Below are 27,344 nucleotides of genomic sequence, written 5' to 3' on the forward strand. Positions count from 1 at the left end.
CACAGAACAGCATGTTCTATTTCAGAAGGTAAAAAGGGATGCAGAGAAGTTGAAAAAGCTGAAAAAGAACAAGAAAATGGTAGACTATATTACTTTTAGGGCAGAGATGTTTGTCGTAGCTGGTCAACCTGAGAGTAGCGGTGCTCAAGAGATTGACCCCTTGTTGAATAAGTTAAAGGACCTTGATATAAGGGTAAGAAATGTAAGTATCCTTGTAGAATTAAAGGGGGTGGTTGAATCCCTAACAAATTATTTAAGCCTATTACAGACTGAGGTGAAAGAATTAACAGATGGTAAGATGGCCCTGGAGAGTGAGATAGAGCAGAAGAGTCACGAGAGAGCTGAGTTGGTACAACAGCATCGTGATGATTTGGTGACCCTGCAGACAAGACTTGCTGCAAAGGCTGGGACACTGAAGTCAGTAAGGCGCCTGAAGGAGCACTACGAAAGTGAGGTAGCTAAGGTAAGAAAGGACAGAAGAGATCTGCTGAGGCAACAGGAGAAAAACCAGAAAACGATCCAAGAGCTGAGTGTTAAAGTCTAGGAACTTGACCGTGAGAAAAGAAATTTGAAAGAGCAGGTAAGGTACTATAAGGGGGTGGGGACTATAAATGACTCCTCTGATCATTCTTCTAGGAAAATACATGAGCTCCAGCAGGAGGTGGAATTCTGGCAGGGGCAGTATTTAGATTGCAAGGAGCAGATGGAGTCTTTTCTTACTCAGCAGGATGTTGTGACATTCCAGGAGGGGCGCTATACTGACACAGTTAGGGAAGTATATATGGAACTGATGTGTATGAGAGTTGGAGCAAGGAATGTGCAGAAGAACATCTGGACAGTGATGGAGAAGATGACCAGAGTTTCCCCACAACGGTTGCCTGGCCAGACCTTCGCCAAGTACATGCTTTTGGAGGCACGGAGTGTGGCTCTTTCTCACTTAAAGGAAGAGTTACATTATGCAGAAGGTAATTTAACAATAGGTCCTGATGGGACAACTAAGTTTGGGCACCATTATGGGGCCATTTCTGTTTCTTTATCAAGTAAGTTTATGTGTATGGGTATGCGAGACATGACGTGTGGTGATGCTGAGGCCTACCAGAAGCTGCTTGAGAGTATTGTGTCTGAGATGACAGGAGACGATAGTGAGCAGATGAGGAGTATTGCGGCAAAGATAAAGAATACGGTGATTGACCAGTCGAGTGTGAATAAGAAGTTTGTAACCCTTTTGTCAGAATGGAGAGAGAAGGCTTTGCCGCATGTAGTTGGTAACTGGGAAACCTTATCTGACGATCAGGAGGAAAGGTATAGTGCAGTTAATTATTTCTTTTGTGGTTTACACTTTCTTGTAGGTCTCTCAGAGCAGGCAAACAAGACTCTTTCTTTATGGGAGGGTCTTGTTCATTCTGGTGAGAAGGTTGGTGCCCTTACACTTCCAGGGGGATACAGTAAGTCGGGAGAGGCTGGGACAACCCGAATGGTGAGGACTGTTTGCAAGGCAGTACAGAACCGTGGTTGTGAAAAGTCCGGGAAGCCAGTTGAATTTAGAGACTTTTTACAGACTTGAGGACAGGTAAAAGAGGTACCTCTGGCTTCCTTTAAAGGTAATAGGTTCAATATTTTATTTCATAATTCAGCTGGATTGTGTTATCTGCTTGATGATCTTCTTACATTTACTGAAGAACATAGAGCAGATAATAAGCTTTTTGCCGCTATTAATGCAGATTTGCAAGTTTTGTCTTTTCAGGCAGGTGCCCGAACATTGGGTATTATTTCCAAGATGGTTACAAGACCTATATGGAGGTTTCTAGCGAAGGAAGGGCATGTGAGTGAGTTGTCCCCAGTGTACCAGAGGTTGCATGATGCATTTGTTAAACTGTCCAGTGATTATTTAGCACTACTCAAGGGGGAGGAGTTTCTGCTTGGTGAAGAGTCAGTCAAGAAGGATAAGGTATATGAGTGTTTGGTAAGTCCATCTGAACAATTAGATGCTCTAACTGTTCAGGCACTAGAGCTTCTTTTTTCTTCATTTGTAGTGGTTTGTAACAGGCAGTTAAAAGATCATTTGGAGGGAGGTAAGTATTTTAATAACTGGTCTTCTGAGCTTCTTGCAGATGCAGCCACCGTTCCAAAGACAAATGTTGGACCAGAGAGAATCTTCGCTGAGTTGGACAACTTGATTCGTGTAATGCCCAGGGCCACAACAAACGCCATCGAAGGGATCACGATGTGGACACAAAACCATACTTCCACCTGGTTGACCAACTTAGACAAAAGTGCATAGAAGTTATCCGCCAACCTTAAGTGTGTCCTTAGGGAAGATGAGGCCAGACCTGATGAAAGTGGAGAGGTAATATAAGACCTATTAACCGGTTATCAAGTTTATGCTTTCAGGAAGAAAAGGCTAGGTTTCAGCGACTTGCAGAGGATGAACGCAAAAAGATATCTAAGGCACCAAAGCGACAGAAGACGACAGTTGGCTCTGCAAGTTCAGCTGTTCCAGAGACACATGACCCTGATGGAAGTGATAAATGGTATTACGGTATTGTAACGGGGTTAAAGGTAAGGCGAGGTAAATATGTTTATTCGTTAGTGTATGATGGAGAGGTCGAGATTTACAGTTTTCCATTGTTAGATGACATGAAGGAGGGTGAGCTTCGTGTTGTTTCATTAGATCCTGATTTTATTGTAGGCAGACTTATTGATCATAGGTTTCGACGGGAGGAGGATGGAGAGACGATATGGTACACTGGTAAGGTCTCTAGTTATGATGTTAATACAAGTTTGTATACCATCATATATGACTACGAGGATGCTGGTGAGGAAGACGATGATGAAGACGACGAGGAGGAGCCCTGTAACGTGTTTGAGGAACCGTTACTAGAAGACTACCAGAACGGCGATGTCAGAATTCTTGTTTAGTTTCTTTTCTTTGTAGGAAATTTTTCATTAATTTCTTTTGTAGGATATTTTCTATTGTTTTATTTTCTTTGTAGGATATTTTTTTATTGTATTATAATTTTGTTTCAGGTTTATGTAAATGTCTGTTTTCTCATATTTCTTCACTTGTAGGCCAAAAGACTTAATCATAATGCCTTTTGTAGGACATTTACTGTATTCATGCATTGAATTTCAGATAACCCTCTCTGTCATACAGTATTAATATAAAGTGAATTCTGTCTAACCCAAAAATGTTTTGAAAAACCTTTTACCAAATTTTATAAAGGAATACAAGAGCAACAGTTATATGATGGGATATATCCCGACTTTGTACTGGCCGAAACACGTGATTCATTTAAAGCGGGATCCAAACATTATCAGGCCAAAGGAAAATATTTTCTAAATCATTTAAATTCCACATGTGTTAGACAGGATTTGCTATAAACTAATACATAATTTATCAACTTATTATTGAATAAATTAACACTATTGGGATGTATCATTTTATTGGTATTTCCATGATATCCTTGTTAATTACATTAACTGTTAATAAACTAATGCAAAATTACTGCACTCGCACTATGTAGTGTGATGACATAGTAATAACTGCATACATAGCCTGTTCAAATATTATATGTTTTTATTTCTTTTAGAATATTTTTCAGGTTCAAAAAAAAAGAACAACAAAGCCTGCAGCAAGATAGCGTCAACTTTTCGTCCTTTTTCTCCGTAACAATCGCTGCGTGTGCGAAGTGATTCCGTTTATATTTAAAACATCCGTAACAATCGCTGCGTTTATGAAATGATTCCGTTTATATTTAAAACATTCGTAACAATCGCTGCGTTTGCGAAGTGATTCCGTTGATATTTAAAACATAAGTCAAAATACAAATCATAAACACTGTTTGTAAATGCAATGACTTCACTTATGTATTTAAATTACAATTAAAATTCCCTTGTGACATCTTTTATTCTGTTTACCAATCACTGTTGATATGACACATCAAGAGATAATTTATACCATATTTGATGACTCATAAGAGGCTGAATAAGAGTAACTTATGCTAGATAATGACAGATTTACCTATTTTGTGTGCTTTTCTCTTAAGGATTAACTTATAAAGACAAGAATAACCAATGTATCAGCTCTTAAGGCTTATAAAAGGTGAAAGAATATCAACAACAACATGTTTTCTCTAATGATATTGTTTGTAAAAGTAAAAATTGGGGGATATTTTCACCTTCCGAGAATGTTTGATTTTGGGGTAAGGCTAGGTTTTTATAGAAATACTTGGTGCTGTTAAAAAATAGAGGTACAAATTTGTGCTAATTGCATTCTACATATTTCTAGCTTTAAAATGATACCTAATACACCATACATTTGTTTATATTCTTCTCGCATTTCACGATTAAACACGAATTTCAGGATTTATCCAAAATGTTCAAAAACATAGAAAAACAACCTTAAATGTTGCTAAAAATTGTTGTTTGAGTTAAAACTTGATCATTTGTATGTAGAAATAAGCATTCTGATATAAATTTTCATTTTATTACCACCTTGGATTATTTGAAGATCTTTTCGGGCTGAAAATGTTATTTTTCTTCTTTTCGGGGCTAAAAATAGACCTCTTTGGCAGCTATATATTTGGAGCTGTTGCTTTCAAAAAATTTTTTGGGGGGAAATATTACTTATTTTCCTATAAAACATACAAAGATCAACAAGAAACACCAGATAAAAAAAATTACAGATTTTTTTTTTAAGTTTTTCTGCATCAAAAAGGTGATTTTTTTTTAAATTTTCGATTTCGTCTCAAAAAGGGGCTGCGCAGGGTATTGGATATCAAAATTAAAAAAAATATATCTTAAACCCTAACTGGCATTGTTTTTCAAGAAAATGCATTGTTATCTGTAAAAATAAGGAGATTTGGCTAAATTGGGTGATTACTTTTTGAGATAAAGTTCTTCAAAAGTGGTAGTTTAGCAAAGGGGGGTGCCGACACATTTCGCAAAAAAAAAGTCCAAACGAATAATTCCTCATGTTCAGACGCCAATTTTTTTTGTATCTGTCCCCATCTAAACTAAGTAAATGTTTCTTTTTGAAGCATAAGGGGAACTTGGCACCCTACAACAATCAGACAATACATATCATAACCACATTTTCAGATATAAGGCCTCAAACATGCCTCTTTTAGGGACTTTTTGCCGAAAACAGAAAAATGGCCGCTTTTCGAGGTACAAAAATTGATGTAACTTTTGAATCCCACAACCGATTTCCAAAATTTTTGCACCAAAATTTCTCTTTCTCTGAGTTCTGTCTAAAAACATGTTTTAAAATGTTTTCTAGGGGGTTCATTTTTTAGCTGACCTCCCTATCATCAGAGATAGTGCAAAGATACAAATTTAACAATCGCTTCAGGAAAGAAGGTGAGTCCATTTCTGACTATATAGCGGCACTGAGAAATCTATCAGAACATTGTGAATACGGCACGACGCTTGAAACCATGATTAGAGATAGACTAGTATGTGGTGTTAATGAAGACAGAATACAGCGACGTCTTTTATCTGAGAAAGAACTGTATTTTAAACGGGCATATGAAATATCGTTGTCAATGGAAACAGCAGCGAAAAATGTCATAGATTTGTAGGGACACGGATTGAGGTCCGAGGGACAGAACAATGTCAACAAAGTCTTTAGTGATAATAATCGCGGTCACAGTAACAATCACAGCGCACGTCACGGTAAGAAAGGTCAAGGTCAGTATAGAGGCCAGTCTCAAGGTCAACAAGGTCACCAAAAACCATGTTATAGGTGTGGAGGAAATCATGACCCAAAAACTTGTCGTTTTAAGAACAGCAAATGTTTTCACTGTAAGAAAAAGGGTCACATAAAGGGAAAATGCCTGAGTCGACTGCGAAACAAAGATACAAAAGGTAAACAGCATAAATCAACTCCAGTACATATGCTACAGTCAACTGACCACAGGACAGACGATCAGGAGTGTATATATTCCATGTGCAACATAAACCAAGTCGGTAAAACAGATAGATATGAAGTGACCCTACAGGTCAACAACCAGAATGTATCTATGGAGGTAGACACAAGAGCTGTCGTCACAGTGATTGGAGATAACACATTGGCAGAGATCAACAAAAATGGTAGGCCGGTGAAGCTTAGAAACACTGCAGTGAAGTTAAAGACTCAAACTGGTGAACCCATCCCAACAAGAGGTGAGGGGAAGGTCTAATTGAAATATGGAGACTATACAGAAACACTGACTATAGTTGTTGTAAAGGGAGACTACCCTAGTCTACTTGGAAGGAAATGGCTTTCTAAGGCAAAGTTGGACTGGAGCCAGATATTTCAAGTCAAGCAAGATCCACCAGGGGATCAGATTGATAACATTTTGAGAAAACATAAATCTGTATTTAAGAATGGTTTAAGTACTATCCAGGGAACAATTGCCAAGTTATATGTGGACAACTCTCAGAAACCATTGTACTTCAAGGCTAGGCCTGTACCTTATGCTTTAAGGGACAAGAAAGAGCATGAACTGGATCGTTTGGTGTCCGAAGGAACTATCTCACCTGTGGAATTTTCCGAATGGGCCACGCCCATCGTTCCCATCGTCAAGGGAGATGGTAGCTTCAGGATATGTGATGATTACAAAGTCAATTTAAGACAATTATCCTATTCCTAAAACAGAGGACCTTTATGCATCTTTGGGCGGCGGATCACACTTCACCAAGTTAGATCTTAGCCAAGCCTATCAACAGCTGGAATTGGACTAGGAGTCTAAGAGGTATACAACAATAAACACACATAAGGGGCTTTTCCAATACAACCGTCTACCTTATGGACTATCGTTGAGTCCCGGTATCTTCCAACGTGTCATGGAAAACTTGCTACAGGGAATACCGCATGTTGTAGTCAGAGTAGATGACATCCTAATCTCGGGGAGGGATCAACTAGATCACCTGAAAAACCTATCTGCAGTACTTGATCGGTTAGACAAAGCAGGAGTGAGATTGAAAAAGACAAAGTGTGTATTTCTGGCAGAGGAGGCAGTCTACTTGGGACACAGAATCAACAGCATGGGAATCCAACCCATAGCCAAGAAAGTCAGAGCCATTAAGGAGGCGTCTGCACCCCAGAATGTCAAAGATCTTCAAGCATTTATAGGCCTTCTGAACTATTATGCATGTTATTTGCCAAACCTTAGTAGTGTGTTGTCACCTTTATACTCACTACTCAAAAAGGACAGCAAATGGAAATGGGGAAAAGAGGAAACTGAAGCTTTTACACGTGCCAAAGAGATGCTGCTATCGGATGCTTTGCTAGTGCATTTTGACCCAAATAAGGAACTGATACTCTCGTGTGATGCTTCACCCTATGGACTTGGGGCAGTACTCTCACATCGAGTACAGGGTAGGGAACGACCCCTCACTTACGCTTCGCATACACTAGCACCAGCAGAACGTAATTATGCACAAATCGATAAGGAAGGCGCTACTCTCATATTTGGAGTCGGGAAGTTCCACCAATACGTGTACGGACGCAGATTTGTACTCTACACGGATCACAAACTCCTATTAGGGTTACTTAGGGCAGATAAATCTACACCTACTATGGCATCGGCCAGGATTCAACGATGGGCTTTACTCTTATCTACGTACGAGTATGACTTACAATACAAGGAAGGATCCAAGAATGGCAATGCAGACGGATTAAGTCGCTTACCCCTCCAGGACACAGTTGGTGAAATACCTACTCCAGGGGAGAAAACTCTACTGATCAACTATCTGGGCAGTACTCCAGCAGATTTCCAAAATATCCAGTCTTAGACAGCCAAAGACTTACTTCTGAGTTGAGTGCTAACCTATGTACAAACATGTTGGAGGGAAAAATGTGGTGAGGAAGAATTGAAACCCTTTCATTCACGTAGAACAGAACTCAGTTCTTATGACGGATGTGTTATGTGGGGAACACGCATAGTAATTCCTACAATTGGACAGAAACAATTGTTAGAGGAACTTCATTAGGGACATCCTGGAATGGTCCGTATGAAGAAATTGGCACAGAGCTACTTCTGGTGGCCAGGGATCGATAGAGACATTGAGAGTAAGGTCGAGGGATGTCAGGATTGTCAGGCACAAGGTTCGATTCCTGCAGTTGCCCCCTCCATCCATGGGATTGGCCTGAACGGCCATGGTCTAGAATTCAAGTGGACTATGCGGGTCCATTCTTAGGTCAGATGTTTCTCATCATTGTAGACGCGTACAGCAAATGGTTAGACGTATACCCTACCAAAACGTCAACATCAGCAGTGACAATTGACAAATTGCGAGAATGTCTCTCAACCCATGGTTTACCTGAGATGGTGGTGTCAGACAATGGTTCATGCTTTACTAGCAAAGAGTTCGCAGCATTCATGTCTGAGAATGGAGTGTTACATGTAAAGACATCCCCCCACCATCCTTCATCAAATGGGCTTGCGGAGAGGTCGGTCAGCATCTTCAAGGAAGGTATGAAAAAAATGCAAAACTCTGAGGACAACCTAACCCGGAAATTGAGTAGATTTCTACTAGCCTATCGGTCAACTCCGCACACTACAACGGGAGTCTCACCATCGGAACTTCTGATGGGACGGCGTATCAGAGCCAAACTTGATCTAGTGAGACCTGAGGTCAGAAATTGGGTCAAGAAATGTCAAACGAGTCAGAAAACCTATCATGATGAACATTCTAAGGAACGTGCTTTTAGTACTGGAGATCAAGTCTGGGTAAAGAACTTCTACAAGGGTCCAAAATGGTTATCTGGTGAAATATCATCAAAGAACGGACCAGTGTCCTATGCAGTGAGCGATGATGATGGCAAGGTCAAACGTCGTCATGTCGATCATATTCGTCAGAGACACAGTTTGTCTTCCAAGGTGAAGGTCGAACTTCCCGAGGAACTTGAGGATGTTGTGGTCTCTACTCCAGGCCAAACACCGGTAGTGGAGAACAGTTCAGTCAGTACACCCTAGGTTGTGAGTTCGAAACCAGAACAAAGATCAGTGCAACCTGAACGGACCAGGCACCCACCAAGTTACTTGAATGATTTCGTGCAAACATGAATGGGAGCATGTGTTAATTGTTTATTGTTAAGCTTTAAGCTCATGGACCTGGTTAAGTTGTTTTGTGGTTAAGCTCCACTTTCATGTGGATATAGAGACTTGGTTCAAGAATTAATTTTCGTAGTCACGGTCAGTAATAATTATTTTATGTGGTGGTAACAAATAGTTACATTTCTAGTTTACACATATGGACATGGTTAAAAGTAATTGATCATGAAAAATGGATTCCTTTACCAAAAAGGGGGAGGGATGTTGTGTATAAGATAATCTGGCTCCGGCTCCGGATGTTAGTGTGACCCGTGTGGGGCATTGTGGGATATTGTTAATAAACCGCCATATTGCAAACCACATGGTGTTGTGTTAGTCTGCGAGGCTAAACCCCAAACATTACAGTACTCTTCTAGAGTATATGAGGATATAGTCTGTTTGTGGTGTATGCACCGTTCTAGAGTACATGAGAATATAGTCTGTTTACATACATTCTTGTTAATGAAAGATTACTTTAAAAATATATTGCATACATTTGAATCTTACACTAGCTCTTTCAAGATTGCTTTTTTTCACAAATTTTATGAGTTCTTCTCTTGAACCATCATGGTAACCTATCAAAAGATGAGAAAAAAACAGTATATAGCTCAATGAATTTACTTATATGTATTAAAGGGTTACAGATCTCTTGCTTGTATATTTATCAAAAAGGATTATCGACAATGAAAATCACAGAAGGCAATTTTTTTAAAGATAAAACAAAATTCAAAAGAACATTTTCTCCATATCCCTCCCCTCTGTCTCTTTCACAGAATCATAAACTTTTTTTTTTAATCTATTGGAAATGTTTCAAAATATCTATAATACAATTGACCTTTAATCATGCATAGCTTACTTCCAGAGGAAGAGTTTTGTTATTTGAATTATCAACAATATGTACCTGTAATTACAATTCTATAGAAAAATAGTAAAATTCTATTGAAGAATAGTAAAGTGTAGTTCATTTTAGAGTCTATTAAATACTTACAGTTTTGATTTCTGTGTATTCCTTCAGAGCATATTCTCCCCTGCAATAAATCATAATTTTAGTGTTTAATATCCCACTTGCATCACATACATCTAGATATACAAAATCCTGAAGAATTCATGCTTGTAAAAGTTATCTCCCTTATGTACCTCTGGAAACTACATAGCCTTAAGCTAGTTAAAATTGTGGCACATTTGAATCAGTATTACTAAGTACAACTTCCAGTTGCAATATACTTTTAAGTTGATTTACTACTAAGATCATCGTACAGAGGAGCTTCATCATCACAGAGAGAGAATTGATGAAAGACAGCTGAAAATATAGAAGGGACATAACTCTCATGAGCAAGAGGCCCTTAGGCCCTGTATTGCTCACCTGAACCTTAAAGCCCAGCAATGGTATAAATGCCTATAGGTTGGATATATAAAATATTTAAAAAGTAAAGCTCAGTCACTTAACCTCATTGATGGGGAAAGACTAACGGGTAAATACCATGACTGTCTTTCTGTTTTGATGCCAAGCAGGAGTTTAAATGGTTATCGGGTTGGTATCTTAACTCTATCAAACATATGACCCTGAAATAATGACCCCAAAGGTGTTCCGCACCCAAGAGTTAATTCTTAGCTAACCATTATACTTATCTCATGATGCCAAACATTTATATATAACAAGAGGCCCAGAAGGCCTGTATCGCTCACCTGGATCTTTATGACCAACAGTACTATATCTGTGTATAAGTTCCACAGTAGAAGCTTAAAGCAATATGACATAATACTTTTTATGGGTTCTGTCCCTTAGTAGTCAGCCCCCTCCTCTGTGCAATGTTGAATTGAGACTTTCTTATGATGTTTCCAGTTAAATATAATTGAAAGTTTTCTTTTAAATCAAGGAAAGAAGATGGTCAAACAATATAGCAGAAAAACTCTTAGTTATAGCTCGACGGATGACCCAGGACAGCAGAAGCTTACTTGTACTTTAGATCATTGTTTACACACTAAAATCAAATATAAAGACAGGAACAATTAAGGTACATGTAATTATAAACCATAATCCTAACTCAAAACCAATAATTAAACGTTTCATGCATATCAATAGTGACGTCACCATGGTCAGTTAAGCCCCGGTTACTGGAGATATAATGTATTCCTTTAATAAGTCATTGTGAAACTTTTATTGGCCAAATATGATGGCCATTGGTCAATCAGAAGTTATTAATGATTTTACCAAATTAAAACCTAGTAATATTTTTATGGATCAAGCTATTTTTTCACACACTATGTGAGCACCATTAAGGGAATCAATTGACCAAATATTAGCGGGCATCATTGAGAACATAATTTGGCATAATATCACTATTCTAGATATCTGGATAGTCAGAAAAAGATGTTCAAAGGTTTTAACACATTTGACATCTGTGACCTTGACTATGGGTCAAGTTACTTTCTTTTTGCTAAATTTCCTTGGACTTCATAAAAGGAATATACTGCCCAAATATCGATATTTCAGAAAAAATTATTTAAACGCATTAACAAATTTGACCCCTGTGACCTTGAAGATTGGTCAAGGTCATTTCTTCTAGCAAACATTGTAGGACACCATAAGAGGAACATAGTAGCCTAATACAATGATTCTAGGACTTCAAGTATTTTAGAAGTTGTTTAAAGGTTTGTAACACATTTCACCTTTGTGACATTGAATATGGGTCAAGGTCATTTCTTTTAGCAAAGTTCGTTGGGCTTCATCAAAGAAACCTTTCAACCACACATAATGATTCTAGGCCTTCCGGTATTTTGGAAGAAGTCGTTTAAAGGTTTGTAACACATTGACATCTGTGATCTTGAATATGGGTCAAGGTAATTTCTTTTTGCAAACTTTGTTTGGCTTCATAAAAGGAACCACACAGCCATATATAATGATTCAAGGCCTTCCAGTATTTTGGAAGAAGTCGTTTAAATGTTTTAACACATTTGACCGCTGTGACCTTGAATATGGGTAAAGGTAATTTTTTTTTTTGCAATCTTCTATGGGCTTCGTCAAAGGAACTTTCCTATCAAATATAATGATTCTAGGCCTTCTGGTATTTTGGAAGAAGACGTTTTAACACATTTCACCTGTGTGACCTTGAATATGGGTAAAGGCCATTTCGTTTTGCAAACTTTGTTTGGTTACATCAAATGAATCTTCCAGCCATATATAATGATTCTAGGCCTTCTGGTATTTTGGAAGAAGACGTTTAAAGGTTTTAACACATTTCACCTGTGTGACCTTGATTATGGGTCAAGGCCATTTGGTTTTGCAAACTTTATTTGGTTACATCAAATGAATCATCCAGCCAAATATAATGATTCTAGGCCTTCTGGTATTTTGGAAGATGTCATTTAAAGGTTTTAACACATTCGACCTCAGTGAACAAATCAAACTGTGAACAGTGATCAACAAAGAACAAATCAAACTGTGAACAGTGATCAACAAAGAACAAATCAACCTGTGAAAAGTAAGAAACAATGAAGAAATCAAACTGAACAGTGATCAACAATGAACAAATTAAACTATGAACAGTGATAAACAATCAACAAATCAAACTGTGAACAGTGATAAACAATGAACAAATCAAACTGTGAACAGTGATAAAGAATGAACAAATCAAACTGTGAACAGTGATAAACAGTGAACAAATCAAACTGTGAACAGTGATAAACAAAGAACAAATCAAACTGTGAACAGTGATAAACAATGAACAAATCAATTGTGAACAGTGATAAACAGTGAACAAATCAAACTTTGAACAGTGAAAAACAAAGAACAAATCAAACTGTGAACAGTGATAAACAATGAACAAATCAAACTGTGAACAGTGATAAACAATGAACAAATCAAACTGTGAACAGTAATAAACAATGAACAAATCAAACTATGAACAGTGATAAACAGTGAACAAATCAAACTGTGAACAGTGATCAACAATGAACAAATCAAACTCTCAACAGTGATAAACAATGAATAAATCAAACTGTGAACAGTAAGAAACAATGAACAAATCAAACTGTGAACAGTGATCAACAAAGAACAAATCAAACTGTGAACAGTGATAAACAAAGAACAAATCAAACTGTGAACAGTGATAAACAATGAACAAATCAAACTGTGAACAGTGATCAACAAAGAACAAATCAAACTGTGAACAGTGATAAACAAAGAACAAAGCAAACTGTGAACAGTGATAAACAATGAACAAATCAAACTGTGAACAGTGATAAACAAAGAACAAATCAATTGTGAACAGTGATAAACAATGAACAAATCAAACTGTGAACAGTAAGAAACAATGAACAAATCAAACTGAACAGTGATAAACAAAGAACAAATCAAACTGTGAACAGTGATCAACAAAGAACAAATCAAACTGTGAACAGTGATAAACAATGAACAAATCAAACTGTGAACAGTGATAAACAAAGAAATAATCAAACTGTGAACAGTGATAAACAAAGAACAAATCAAACTGTGAACAGTGATAAACAAAGAACAAATCAAACTGTGAACAGTGATAAACAAAGAACAAATCAAACTGTGAACAGTGATAAACAATGAACAAATCAAACTGTGAACAGTGAACAAATCAAATAAATCAAACTGTGAACAGTGATCAAACTGTGAACAGTGATAAACAAAGAAATAATCAAACTGTGAACAATGATAAACAAAGAACAAATCAATTGTGAACAGTGATAAACAATGAACAAATCAAACTGTGAACAGTGATAAACAATGGACAAATCAATTGTGAACAGTGATAAACAATGAACAAATCAAACTGTGAACAATGATAAACAATGAACAAATCAAACTGTGAACAGTGATAAACAAAGAACAAATCAAACTGTGAACAGTGATAAACAATGAACAAATCAATTGTGAACAGTGATAAACAAATAACAAATCAAACTGTGAACAGTGATAAACAATGGACAAATCAATTGTGAACAGTGATAAACAATGAACAAATCAAACTGTGAACAGTGATAAACAATGAAGAAATCAAACTGTGAACAGTGATAAACAAAGAACAAATCAAACTGTGAACAGTGATAAACAATGAACAAATCAAACTGTGAACAGTGATAAACAGTGAACAAATCAATTGTGAACAGTGATAAACAAAGAACAAATCAAACTGTGAACAATGATAAACAAAGAACAAATCAATTGTGAACAGTGATAAACAATGAACAAATCAAACTGTGAACAGTGATAAACAATGGACAAATCAATTGTGAACAGTGATAAACAATGAACAAATCAAACTGTGAACAATGATAAACAAAGAACAAATCAATTGTGAACAGTGATAAACAGTGAACAAATCAATTGTGAACAGTGATAAACAAAGAACAAATCAAACTGTGAACAGTGATAAACAAAGAACAAATCAAACTGTGAACAGTGATAAACAATGAACAAATCAAACTGTGAACAGTGATAAAGAATGAACAAATCAATTGTGAACAGTGATAAACGAATAACAAATCAAACTGTGAACAGTGATAAACAATGAACAAATCAATTGTGAACAGTGATAAACAATGAACAAATCAAACTGTGAACAGTGATAAACAAAGAAATAATCAAACTGTGAACAGTGATAAACAATGAACAAATCAAACTGTGAACAGTGATAAACAATGGACAAATCAATTGTGAACAGTGATAAACAATGAACAAATCAAACTGTGAACAGTGATAAAGAATGAACAAATCAATTGTGAACAGTGATAAACAATGAACAAATCAAACTGTGAACAGTGATAAACAATGAACAAATCAATTGTGAACAGTGATAAACGAATAACAAATCAAACTGTGAACAGTGATAAACAATGGACAAATCAATTGTAAACAGTGATAAACAATGAACAAATCAAACTGTGAACAGTGATAAACAATGAAGAAATCAAACTGTGAACAGTGATAAACAAAGAACAAATCAAACTGTGAACAGTGATAAACAATGAACAAATCAATTGTGAACAGTGATAAACAAAGAACAAATCAAACTGTGAACAGTGATAAACAAAGAACAAATCAATTGTGAACAGTGATAAACAATGAACAAATCAAACTGTGAACAGTGATAAACAATGAACAAATCAAACTGTGAACAGTGATAAACAAAGAACAAATCAAACTGGGATGAGTCTGGGTTATTTATAGACATAGACTCCCTGTAGCAGCTGAAGGCTAAATATAAGTCATCCAGAACATTTAGGGTAATGTGTCCAAGGACTCAGCTACGATAACATAAACTGGTCCTGAGTGAAAGATGATAAAGGAGCTACTGTCAAAATAACTTTCTGTTAATGAATATTTGTACCCATGTCCTGATTCCCTCTTAATATCATTGTGGAGGATGCATTGATTAGGATCTCACTATAGGAGGAGACAGATACACTGATATTAATAGTTTTGTTATTTCTATGAAGATTTATTTGATGATATATAATATTAATGTTCTTGATGTTATATTCAGTAATACAGCCCAATTATCAACTAAAAGAAATTTGCCAATACTTTTACAATAACACTTTCACATTACTTACAGTTCTCTCCCTTGCCCAGATTGCTTGAAGCCACCAAATGGAGTCTGTGGGGTGAGCATATCATAGCAATTGATCCTGAAAAACACAAAACGTGGAAAATATTTTACAAATCCATTCCACAATAGTTCTATTTAGTTAAATAATGTAGTATTATTCTTCAATAATAGGAAAATATAGGTGTCCTACAGTCCCTATAGCTCCTGGGCTGGAGCAAATGAAAATGCAAATCTTGTGATAAAATGCTGGAATCTCCTCATGCTCATTACTTTTGATTAGAATTTAACAAACAAAAAAAAAAAAAAAAAAAAGAATAAAAAACTGCTAGAAAGTTAAAATAACATTGAATATAGAGCATAAAATTTTTAAACACATGATTACTTTGTGTAACTGTTCAATTAATCTTAGTATAAGGCCTCATCAATGACACTTTATTTTTAGTTTTGTACAGGAATGAGATTATTTATTACAAGCAGGTTAGTGAATGAGATTATTGATTACAAGCAGGTTGGTGAATGAGATTACTGATTACTGTTAGTGACTCTGTGATATAGAATATCTGGTAGCTCATACAGATTTGTTATCTAGAAAAAATAAGTTGAGGGTGGACAACGAGGTCAATATATACATACCATACACTACCAGCATCAACATTCTGGGCAAATGTCATAGCTTTGTCAATATCTTTGGTAATGACTCCTGCTGCCAGACCGTAGGTGGTGGTGTTAGCCTTCTCGATGGCTTCATCAAGATCCTTAAACTTTATAATGGTCTGAACGGGCCCAAAAATCTACAACACATATATAATACAGTGAAAACTGCTTAATTTCATGTCCCAACTCCACTGTATGACTTTTTTCCAGAAAAGTTCGGACCCCATTAACTGTTTCCACTGAGTATGTTATATCTGAACGGTCCTACTATAAAAACAATCATTGGACAAAGAAATGCCATGTTGAAAATTTTAAGTCTAGAGTTAATGTTTAAATCTCACAAACACAACATGAAACTACAGTGCTTTAAACCTTTTCTATATTTCAATATAAATTTTTTTATCAAGGCAGTTGGATATTTTCTACTGTGGACGCCTTACCTCTTCCTTTGCTATTTTCATTTCATTGGTTACATTCGAGAAGACAGTTGGTTTGATGAAAAATCCCTCACTACCATGACGTTCACCACCACATTCTAACTTGGCCCCCTCAGCTTTACCAGCCTCCACATATGACAAAATTTTATTCAGCTGCTCCTCATCCACCTGAAAGTGAATATGATATGATACAAGGTCATTTATCTACCACTTCATGATCACTAATGTGACCAAGAATTATTCTGTGTGATCTCAAGTGTTATGTAACAAGACAAAATTATCTGTAGCCCTTGTCATAAAACATGACAACTTACCTGTGACCCCTGTTATATAACATGACAACTTACCTGTGACCCCTGTTATATAACATGACAACTTACCTGTAAACTCTGTTATATAACAGGACAACTTACCTTTGACCCCTGTTATATAACATGACCTCTTACCTATGACCCCTGTTATATAACATGACAACTTACCTGTGACCTCTGTTATATTACATGACAACTTACCTGTGACCCCTTTTATAAAAACATGACAACTTACCTGTGACCCCTTTTATATAACAGGACAACTTTCCTGTGGTTCCTGTTATATAACATGACAACTTACCTATGACCCCCCTGTTATATAACATGACAACTTTCCTGTGACCCCTGTTATATAACATGACAACTTACCTGTAAACTCTGTTATTTTACATGACAACGTACCTGTGACCCCTGTTATATAACATGACAACTTAGCTGTGACCCCTGTTATATAACATGACAACTTACCTGTGACCCCTATTATATAACATGACAACTTACTTGTGGCCCCTGTTGTGTAGCATCCTCAAATGGATCGCCCACCATCCTGAACTCTGCCATTTGTTTAGATTTCTCCACAAATTCATTATATATGCTCTCTTCAACAAATGTGCGAGAGCCAGCACAACAATTCTGACCATGGTTGTTCATGATTCCAGCATGGGCCCAGTACACTGCTGCATCAACTATATATATATACAAAGGATCTTATCAGTACAAGGTTGAATTAAAGAATCAAATTTTATGATGAACCATGGTTGTTCATGATTCCAGCATGGGCCCAGTACATAGCTGCATCAACTGTTTATATACAGAGGATGAATTAAAGAATCAAATTTTAAAATGAACCATGTTGATTGGTTGGTCACAGGTTTTCTGTCTCTTAAACATGTTTCCTTAACTCTCGACAAGTAAAATGGAAACTATTTTGATGCTTTCTAATAGCAACAGGTGGGCCTCAGGACTTGAGAACTCCTACATGTATGTTGAGACATTGAACTTTTAGACTTCGAAAATTTTTAAAGACCATAATTCAATTATTTCTGTCAGAATTTTTTTGTTTTTTTTTTAAAGTAAATTCCATTTATTGTCCATGTCACATCACAGAACACAATCTTACATCCTGATATAGATTATAAGGAAAATAATGTATGATAGAGCATCACATGCATGTCAAACAAATGAAGCACAACACTCTTCCGACTTACTATCTGAGTCCGCAAAGATGATAAGAGGACTTTTGCCCCCGAGTTCCAAACTGACACGCTTCAGATTACTGGCACCAGCAGCCTGCATCACCAATTTTCCAACCTATGAAACAAGGTGGTCAACATTAATATAGATACACTCATGCTTGGTGATAAACCCACCATTGCTACTACTACTCAGAAGAATAAACAAATACACTACATCAATATCCAGTAATAAGCCCACCTTGTGACTTTACAGAAATGACAGAAATGGCATGTTGTTAACTTGTCACGACACCAGATGATTTGTAACAGTTTAGGATATCTACAGAAAGGCTCATAAAAATCTACTGAGAAGTTATCACATCATACTTTTAATGTATCTGATCATACCTGGCATTGAAGATGTACAAACCTGTAAACTTCTTATGTAATAGTTCTAACTGTAAAATATTCCAGTCAAACCAGTTTTAAGGGCCATATCTAAATAAAGACCACCTCTAAATAAAGACCACCTCTAAATAAATACCACCTCTAAATAAAGACCATCTCTGAATAAATACCACCTCTAAATAAAGACCACCTCTAAATAAATACCACCTCTAAATAAAGACCATCTCTAAATAAAGACCATCTCTGAATAAATACCACCTCTAAATACAGACCACCTGCCTATAGAGTTTCCTCTGCTGATTCCCTGATTGACTTCTCCAGACAGAACGTATAATATTCTGTATACCATGTATAACATTCTCTGTGATGTAAACTAACCTCTGTAGAGCCAGTAAATGCCACTTTGTCCACATCCATATGTTCTGATATGGCTGCCCCTGCTGTCGGGCCATAGCCTGGTACAATGTTTACCACCCCAGGAGGAAATCCAGCCTTGAAGATCAGGTAGATTAGATAAAAAACAGACAATTAAGAAGAAATATTGAACAACTTAACAATGTAATCATCTGGTATAAATTTCAATTTGTGTGGAAACCAAATCTGTAAGTTTGACTAGACATGGATGTAGATTAAGATTTTTTCTGGTAAATTAGGTGTAAGGACATTTAAGGTTTATTTTCACACTGAATTGCCAGGTAAAGAAGGCGTTTCAGAAGTCTCAGTAAAACTCCCCAGATATGAAACATTACAGACAAAGCTTCTAGTTTGATTAAAATTTTCCTTCAGCTGACAGTCATTCTACTGCAATTTACTTTTTTAAACCTTACAACATTAATATTACCTCCTTGAGAAGAAAAGCACAGTAGAGTGCAGAGAGTGGTGTCTGCTCGGCGGGTTTCACAACTACGGTGTTACCACATGCCAAGGCTGGCCCTAGCTTCCATGCTAACATCATCACTGGATAGTTCCACTGAAAAATTAACTCAGAAATAATGCTTTGTTCTCTGCATACCGAAACTATCTTCCAATATGCCTGGGGAGGGAACTATCTTCCAATATGCCCGGGGAGGGAACTATCTTCCAATATGCCCGGGGAGGGGAGGTTCAACACATATCTTTCTATAAGTTGGTGGTGGTGGTGGAGGGGAGAGGGCAGAGGTCAAGAGGGATGCTTATAATAGGTAGATGCAAGTAGCACACAGCATTTCTAAAGAAATATATCAATAATAGTGTATTGTGACTGCAGTAAATGCAACCTACATACAAAATATTTCAAATTAGCTATCCAACTGAAGTAGGTCAACTACCAGCAACCTTCAAAAAATTGAATCTTAGTAGATATTGCAAATGATACATTAATGTTGAAGAAATTCCAGTGCTTTGTATCAACAACACACATTCACTATCAGATTAAGTCAATTTTCAGTAATTAATTAATCAGTTATTTGAAAATTTAAGTGATTAATTATAATTAAAAAGTGTAATTTTCCATTAAATACTTTTGCATTTTAATATGAACACAAAACTGACATCTAAATATGTACTAATTGTTCAGATTTTTTTCCCCAGAAAAAAGAAATTATCCACATTGATTATCAACTGTCAAATCTTTTCTGATTTCATATTGTCCTATTGAACAAATTTGTCTGCCGAAAAAAAAGAAAAAAAAAGAAAAAGAAAAAAAAAGAATTAACAGATGGGGATGATCATCATTCCGTGGAGAATTAATGACAAAGAATTTAGAGCTGTTCTGACATTTACTGAATTTCAAACCAGATGTACTTGGGTTTGTACTTTCAAAATGGAATCTAATCTGTTTGCATATTGGTGATATACTGGGTAATTAGTAAAATGGTTGCTGGAAACCTTTGCGAGGGTAGAAGAGCTTACCGGTATGATCTGTCCACAAACACCCATCGGTTCATGTCTTGTGAAGGTAAACAAATCTCCATCTGAAATTCAGCAATATTTATAAATTTCCTGTGTAAAATTCTAAAGTGATCTTAAAGAATTTGGTTTAAGTTTATACATGTTATAACAAAGCTTTACAGGACTATTTGCCATTTATCTGTAAGCTAAATATCGAAACTTTTGGGGTTCTTAAATTTGAGAAAAAGATTTTTGAAGTTTTGGACATATTAATGACTCCAGTCAATTGGAAAAGCAAGTTAAGGTCATTTATATGAAGATCAATACTTAAAGCATTTTATCACAGATATCTACTTGTAAAATGTCAGAACATACATGTGTACACATTGTAGTTAATAAAAGTTTTATAGAAGAAGTTCTATAAATGTGCCATGTGCGCTAACTAATGTTAATTCGAAAAAGCTATCTATGACTGCTACAGGGTTATACACATCTAATTGACTAGAACAACTTCAACAAGGTAAAAACGATGAGATAAGATTTAAATACATGTACCTGATGGAATAGTCTTGCCACTGTTTTTGTCTGCCCAGCCTGCATAATATCGCATTACATCTGCACTGGCGTGGATGTCGTCTAGAGAATCTGCGTAGGGCTTCCCATTGTCTATAGTCTCCAGGCTCTGTAACAATACCACAGCCTCCAGTAATCACAGTAGTCCTTTAATGTTTACAGAACAGTTTGACAGACTGACTGACGTTGTTCACTTTGATTTTGTAAATACTTAACTTCCCAAACTTACCTCTTTAATAATAGGGGGATGGGGAGGGGGGGCATGGTGAAGTGAACCCCCAACCCCCTGCCTCACCCTCAATTTCCCCACCCCAGACCTATTTTTTGTTATATATGTGTTTATATGATTGAATCTGGATGAATTGCAAAACAATTGGTGAAAAAAGATAATAAGTAAAAAAAATAGTGAAATGCTTCACTTTAGCATGGCCCAGCCCCACCCTAAATTTCCCCAATCTTTGTTATTTTTCAGTTTTATTATCTATTGAGGAACATAATTAAGTAAACTGATAAAAAATTAAGTGAAAACAGTCATTGAAAACAAAATATAAAGTGGCTTCACTTAACCATGGGTGGGGAGGGGTGGGGGGTTTCACTTCACCATTATGGTATTTTGACCCTGGTTCATTTCCCCATGCTTCACAATTCCATGTTACACCGGCATCTCTGTGATCGCATGTGAAAATATATATCTCTCTCCATCTCTGTCGGACACTCTGGTCAGGGGTTGGGACTTTAGGCATTCTTCTTTTTTCTTCCAAGCCTGAATTTTGGATTCTGTGATGTCAAAGAGGTTTGGCACGAAACCCAAATCTTTCAGTGTAGTCAATGGTGTCCAGTTTTTCTTTAGCTGTAAATGATGTTCGCTGTATCCCCATATCGAAGTCAATGTAAGTGATCTATCATTAAGAACCTTCGTATACCGCGGTGGGTACAGATACCTTGAAAGCTCATACCTATACTGAACATATCACCCGCTATTAAAGGGACAAGGTAGGATTGAACATTTTCAGATTGTTGAAATAACATCATTTTCCGACCAATAGCATACGTTAACCGTTAATTATAACTTGCGGTACTGGTTAGCTTTTGTATACCTATGTAATTAACTACAGGTTTTAAATGGTTGTGGGTTTCTTTAATGAATCTCATATAATCACAATGAAAACAAAAATGTACCTGTTGGGAGTCAACTATTTTTACCTGTTCAACAGGTTGTCCCACTTGTGAACATTACATGAATCTATAACTATTTGTGAATTTACACTGCCTCGGAGATGATTTCATAATTATTGTATATTATGTACAGTATTCTATGGGCTTTTAACCACACCCGAATATAAGCCACAGGGCGTTTCTTAAGCGATTTTTTTTATTTAATCTACATATAAGATGCATCGGGATATAAGCCGCATCATTTCTTAAAATGTGGTAACCGTTGGTAACCATTATATGTTGACCAAAGTTCAAGGATATAAGAGAAGACGGAAGGCAGTTTATTATGATCATTTATGAAACATTTAATATAAGTTTGCAATTAAATTAGATAATCCTTTATTTTATTGATATGTTTCAAAATTGTATCAAAATTTTTTCCTTGTACTCCGAAAATTTCATACACATGTAAATATCAAAATCTGGACATTTGTATGCAGTTCTATCGTAACATTTCGTACCATCAGTCAAAGTATTTCATATAGATATTTGTATTTTCAAAAAGTGCAGGAATTTCAACGCTCAAAATCTTTCAGGTCCTTTCGTTTATATGCTTCTACTGCTGAATTTTTGCCAAAATTCATATTTTTTTATTAATTAGTCCTGAATGTCCACATAATTTATGTTACAATTGTTAGCACATTATAAAAATGAGTACATGTGTTATGTGTATGAGTGTAAATATCTTGGTCACCAAACAATTTTGTACCTAAGACACTCACAAATCAAAAAAATCTTGCGCATCTATATAACGAAATTCCATGTTATATATTGAAGAGTTATTTCATCACAGTAGCAGCTGGTCTTACCACTATCATATATTCGGAGACGTACATTCATGTACATCGACTCACAGTCCCTCAGTGTGGATTTTCCACTATTTTGATTTTATTTAAACATTTTTATTTGCTCAACTTTTTGTATAACAACATACAGTGTTTAGCTAAAGCAGAATATTTCACTTCCAATCAAGAACATCGTGAAAAAGCGGCACCATTTAAAAAATGTCTGCCTTCTACACTAATGTTTACATATCAGACATGGTCAGCCAAAGTAACACTTAGATGTCACATGAACCATATGACCTGTCGCCTCATTAAATTTCTCACTCATGTGTAACGAGTACTTTTGAAAGCAAATTAACAGGTATCGGGACATATCTGAGTAGCACAATCTGGAAAGTAGTCCTATTTACATTATGACATAACAAAATATAACAAAAACCAATATTGTGGCCAAAACCCTGTAAAAGCTTGTCAAAAACTTTCGTTAATGTTCATCGTTTTTAGATTATACGATGTTCAATTATAGACACCAGTGAAAACATCTTACAGCAATGTAGTCTTTGTCTCTTTCCAGGAGATCAGCAAACTTTGAAAGGAGTTTTCCCCTCTTTGATGCATCCATCCTCCTCCAGGGGGAGCCACGCTTAACTGCTACCCTTGCAGATTTGACAGCTTTATCAACATCAGCCTGTGTGTGCATCAATTATATTCATATATGATTAAACAATATATTCTTTTTTAATTCTGATATGCTTTTATCATTATAATCTTTAATAAATTCCATTTCTTTTCAAATTTGTACCACAGAAAAAAATCCTCTTAGAAATGTTTGGTTGAAAGGAATTATTATGATCCCATGTCACATAAATTGACTTTCAAATATATTGAATGTTTAGTACAGTCTAACTTAATCATTCTTAATTTTACAAAAACCTCATCATACTTGTATTTCTTTCATTGAGAATATTTCATAAATTATTCAATATACTTCTACATTGTTGTAAATCTAAAATCTTTCTCCCTCTTTATTTCAACTGTTGCTTATATCATATATCTGACAAAAGGTCCATGCCTTGTAATTATACTGACTTTAAGTTTCAAGAGAACTGCTGACAAATTCAATATTATTTTCCTTTTTATCGTATAGGCTAGCATTCTACTATGAGGCAGAGGTAGTTCTTTGTCCCTTTGGCTTATTGTAGAATAGATATCTTGGTCTTCATTTATAATATAGTGCATCTGACTCTACTGAACAATCATCTTCTTTCTTTTTCTCTCTAATTTTTTTTTTTTTTTTTATCGTTTTTGGTTTCCAGAACAGAAATTTTACATTTACTGTTGAACATTACAATGAAAATAAGGAATTTTGCTGATTTTTTACACAGATTTTCATTTAAAACTTCCAGTTTATATCCTGTTGTACCTTATCTCCCTCCTGGACTTCACAGATCTTGACCCCAGTACACGGGTTGATGGTTGGGAACACCTTGCCACTCACAGAATCACAAAACTCATTATTGATGAATATCTGTAACACAAAATTACATTGCTATTAGTTACAAAATGTATAGAAAATAACAGAAATTCAACATCATTTTAGATATGTGATAATGATGAACGAATGACATTGTAGGCAGGAAAGAATAACAGGGTGTTCACAATAGACAGGTGACAATAATAATGATGTGACTAGTATAGACAAATATGAATAATAGTGATTTGCTAAATGTAGACAGGAGACAATACTGTAGAGTTGGTCACTATAGACAGGTGACAATACTATACAGATGGTCACTATAAGCAGGTGACAACGCTACAGAGATGGTCACTGCAGATAGGTGATAATGCTAAAGATGGTCACTGCAGACTGGTGACAATGCTATAAAGATGGTCACTGCAGACAGGTGACAATGCTACTGAGATGGTCACTGCAGACAGGTGACAATGCTACAGAGATGGTCACTGCAGACAGGTGACAATGCTACAGAGATGGTCACTGCAGATAGGTGACAATGCTACAGAGATGGTCACTGCAGACAGGTGACAATGCTACAGAGATGGTCACTGCAGACAGGTGACAATACTACAGAGATGGTCACTGCAGACAAGTGACAATGCTACAGAGATGGTCACTGCAGGCAGGTGACAATGCTACAGAGATAGTCATTGCAGACATGTGACAATGCTACAGAGATGGTCTTTGTAGACAGGTGACAATACCATCGAGCTGGTCACTAAAGACAGGAGACAATGTTATACAGGTGGTCACTATATGCAATCCTTCGGAGAGGTATTCAAAGATGACATATGTAGAAAGTGACTTGTTTTATAATACCAAGTTACCACACCGATATAAGACATGTTCCCTTCTAGAGCTCAAATACGTCTTGGTATAAATACAATAAAAATACGTGTAAACACAAAAAGCTAAATCTTACCTGTGTATATTTGATTTCTGGATTTCGTTTTGCGTCACTCATCTTTGAAAACGTTTACGCAGAGGTTCAGCTATGTTTACTTGCAAGCATTATCTACATAAAGTACAGGGTGAAGGTCATTAATTGTTGCCATTTATGTGGACCGATCTGTTGTGTATAGCTGATGTATCAAAATGTATCTGGCTTCAAAATTTCATATAAAACGTGATTAAAGTCGTATCATGCTACTTTACCCCAGGTATCATTTGATTTTATGTTATTAAGCAAACGTAAGGACAAGCCATTGTGAATTTCGTATTTAAGAAAAGAAGTCGATGGCAATCGTGTTTTACACAGAGCTACGACCAAATAAAAAAAAGCAGCTGGACTAGTCTACTTTCACTTCAAGACAAAGATCAATTTAGCTCAATAATGACCTATATACGGCTATGGGATCATTTCTTATTACTTCTGTACCTATTGTTTTCACCTAGCAGTGACATAATCAGTGTTTATAGGTTAATACTGATAGAGTCGTATATACGTCTGTGATATAGGCAATGTAGCCTACATTTTTTTTTACGTTTAAACAGTTTGCCGCTGCGGTTGTCTCCCTTTACTCACTGACCTGCGTGAACTTGCTCTCCGGATTACGTATTGGTTTTTGGTGGGGCCATTCGACAAGACTTTTCTCCGCGGTTACACTGTCACTGCAAACGTTACAAACCAGCCTCTGTACTGTCAGAAATGACAAACTTAATCTGTTATAACACACACGTTAATGTAATGTTTAAAAATATACGTCATACCTTTTTATAGCCTACATTGGAGTATTCCAGATGTTCAAACTTTGGTAAAAATCCAGCCAGTGACTTACCACTGCTTCTATGATTAGACATTGAACAATTCGTCCCATGTCAAAGTAACATAAATATTGCACTACATCTCAGCAAATTAAACCATTCATTAAGACATTATTTACAGAAATATATGTGCGTGTTTTCCACTTTCTTTTTTTATTTGCAGTAAGATTCGAATTCGGTCCACTCACCAAGCTCTTATAGTTACCCCTTGAATCAGATTGATCTTTGTGTTTAATTGTCAAATATAAACTTAAATATCAAGCTGACAAATATTTTTATACACGTATCTATTGTAAAAATATGTTTCCAATCAACCAAATCTATAACAGCAGATATGATAAATTCCATCACCGAATTAATCATCTGTACAAAACAGATGTTGCTTTTGAAATATTTCACATTTTTTAAATGAATGCCTCGTAACAGATACTTCAGTACAGCCATTTAGTGAATCTAAGATTATTCAGTGATATTATGTACAAAAGTGTTTCCAGATTCTATAGCGGTTTTAACAAAATTAACCATTTAAGACAAGGAAATCAAACTAAAATCATATGTAGATTGGTTTGAAGTTTCTGTTGTGTCCGTTGTGCCATCACCTTAAAATGTATATAAATGTTAATCGGAGAGGGCGTTGATAATGTTGAAATAACTTGTGCCCAATCCGTTGTTGTCAAATTTTGGCAAATAAAATATGTTTAAACCGTAAAGGGATTGGTGTGCAGTTGTCTGACCATACTCTCTCTCTCTTACTGAAATATCACAAAAACACCGTAAATAACTTATAAGAAAATCTAACAATTTGGTGAGAAAACTTATTGTGAATGTTGCTCAAAATTAACCTTGATTTACCCCCATCATTCATGATTTTAAGGTCAGTGAAAAATTACTGCTAATATTTTACGGTCTTGCAAGCCGATGTGGTTTGCTTTTCTGAATCCGTTTTCCTTTTACAGTGCTTTAAAATAGAGATGAA

The 27,344-nt window shown here is 36.0% G+C and overlaps 1 protein-coding gene and 1 pseudogene across 1 annotated transcript; one reads left to right on the top strand and one right to left on the bottom strand.

Moving 5' to 3' along the window:
- The first annotated feature begins 1,777 nt into the window (after positions 1-1,777).
- Positions 1,778-8,963, top strand: LOC132551156 (uncharacterized protein K02A2.6-like; annotated as a pseudogene).
- Positions 3,470-25,593, bottom strand: LOC132551173 (aldehyde dehydrogenase 1A1-like). Its single transcript, XM_060215280.1, has 14 exons — positions 25,527-25,593; positions 24,512-24,616; positions 23,636-23,776; positions 21,071-21,197; positions 20,537-20,598; positions 19,488-19,616; positions 19,025-19,138; positions 18,272-18,374; positions 17,565-17,749; positions 16,756-16,920; positions 16,295-16,452; positions 15,666-15,740; positions 10,069-10,108; positions 3,470-9,655 (listed from the first exon to the last, which is right to left on the bottom strand). The coding sequence occupies exons 1-14, from the start codon at positions 25,566-25,568 to the stop codon at positions 9,623-9,625; spliced, it is 1,479 nt and encodes a 492-aa protein (XP_060071263.1). The 5' UTR covers positions 25,569-25,593; the 3' UTR covers positions 3,470-9,622.
- Positions 25,594-27,344: the final 1,751 nt, after the last annotated feature.

This window comes from Ylistrum balloti, unplaced genomic scaffold (assembly GCF_031769215.1).
Source record: "Ylistrum balloti isolate Yb309-2 unplaced genomic scaffold, AGI_CSIRO_Ybal_v1 Utg370182, whole genome shotgun sequence".
In the NCBI taxonomy this organism is placed as follows: domain Eukaryota; kingdom Metazoa; phylum Mollusca; class Bivalvia; order Pectinida; family Pectinidae; genus Ylistrum; species Ylistrum balloti.

Bases quoted from the DNA above. Each gene is read 5' to 3' on its own strand.
- LOC132551173 (XM_060215280.1), bottom strand. From the start codon at position 25,568: ATGAGTGACGCAAAACGAAATCCAGAAATCAAATATACACAG. The intron at 24,617-25,526 runs GTAAGATTTAGC...TTTGTGTTACAG, and splicing joins CAGAAATCAAATATACACAG to ATATTCATCAATAATGAGTT. The intron at 10,109-15,665 runs GTAAGTAATGTG...GATTTATTGCAG, and splicing joins TCTGGGCAAGGGAGAGAACT to GGGAGAATATGCTCTGAAGG.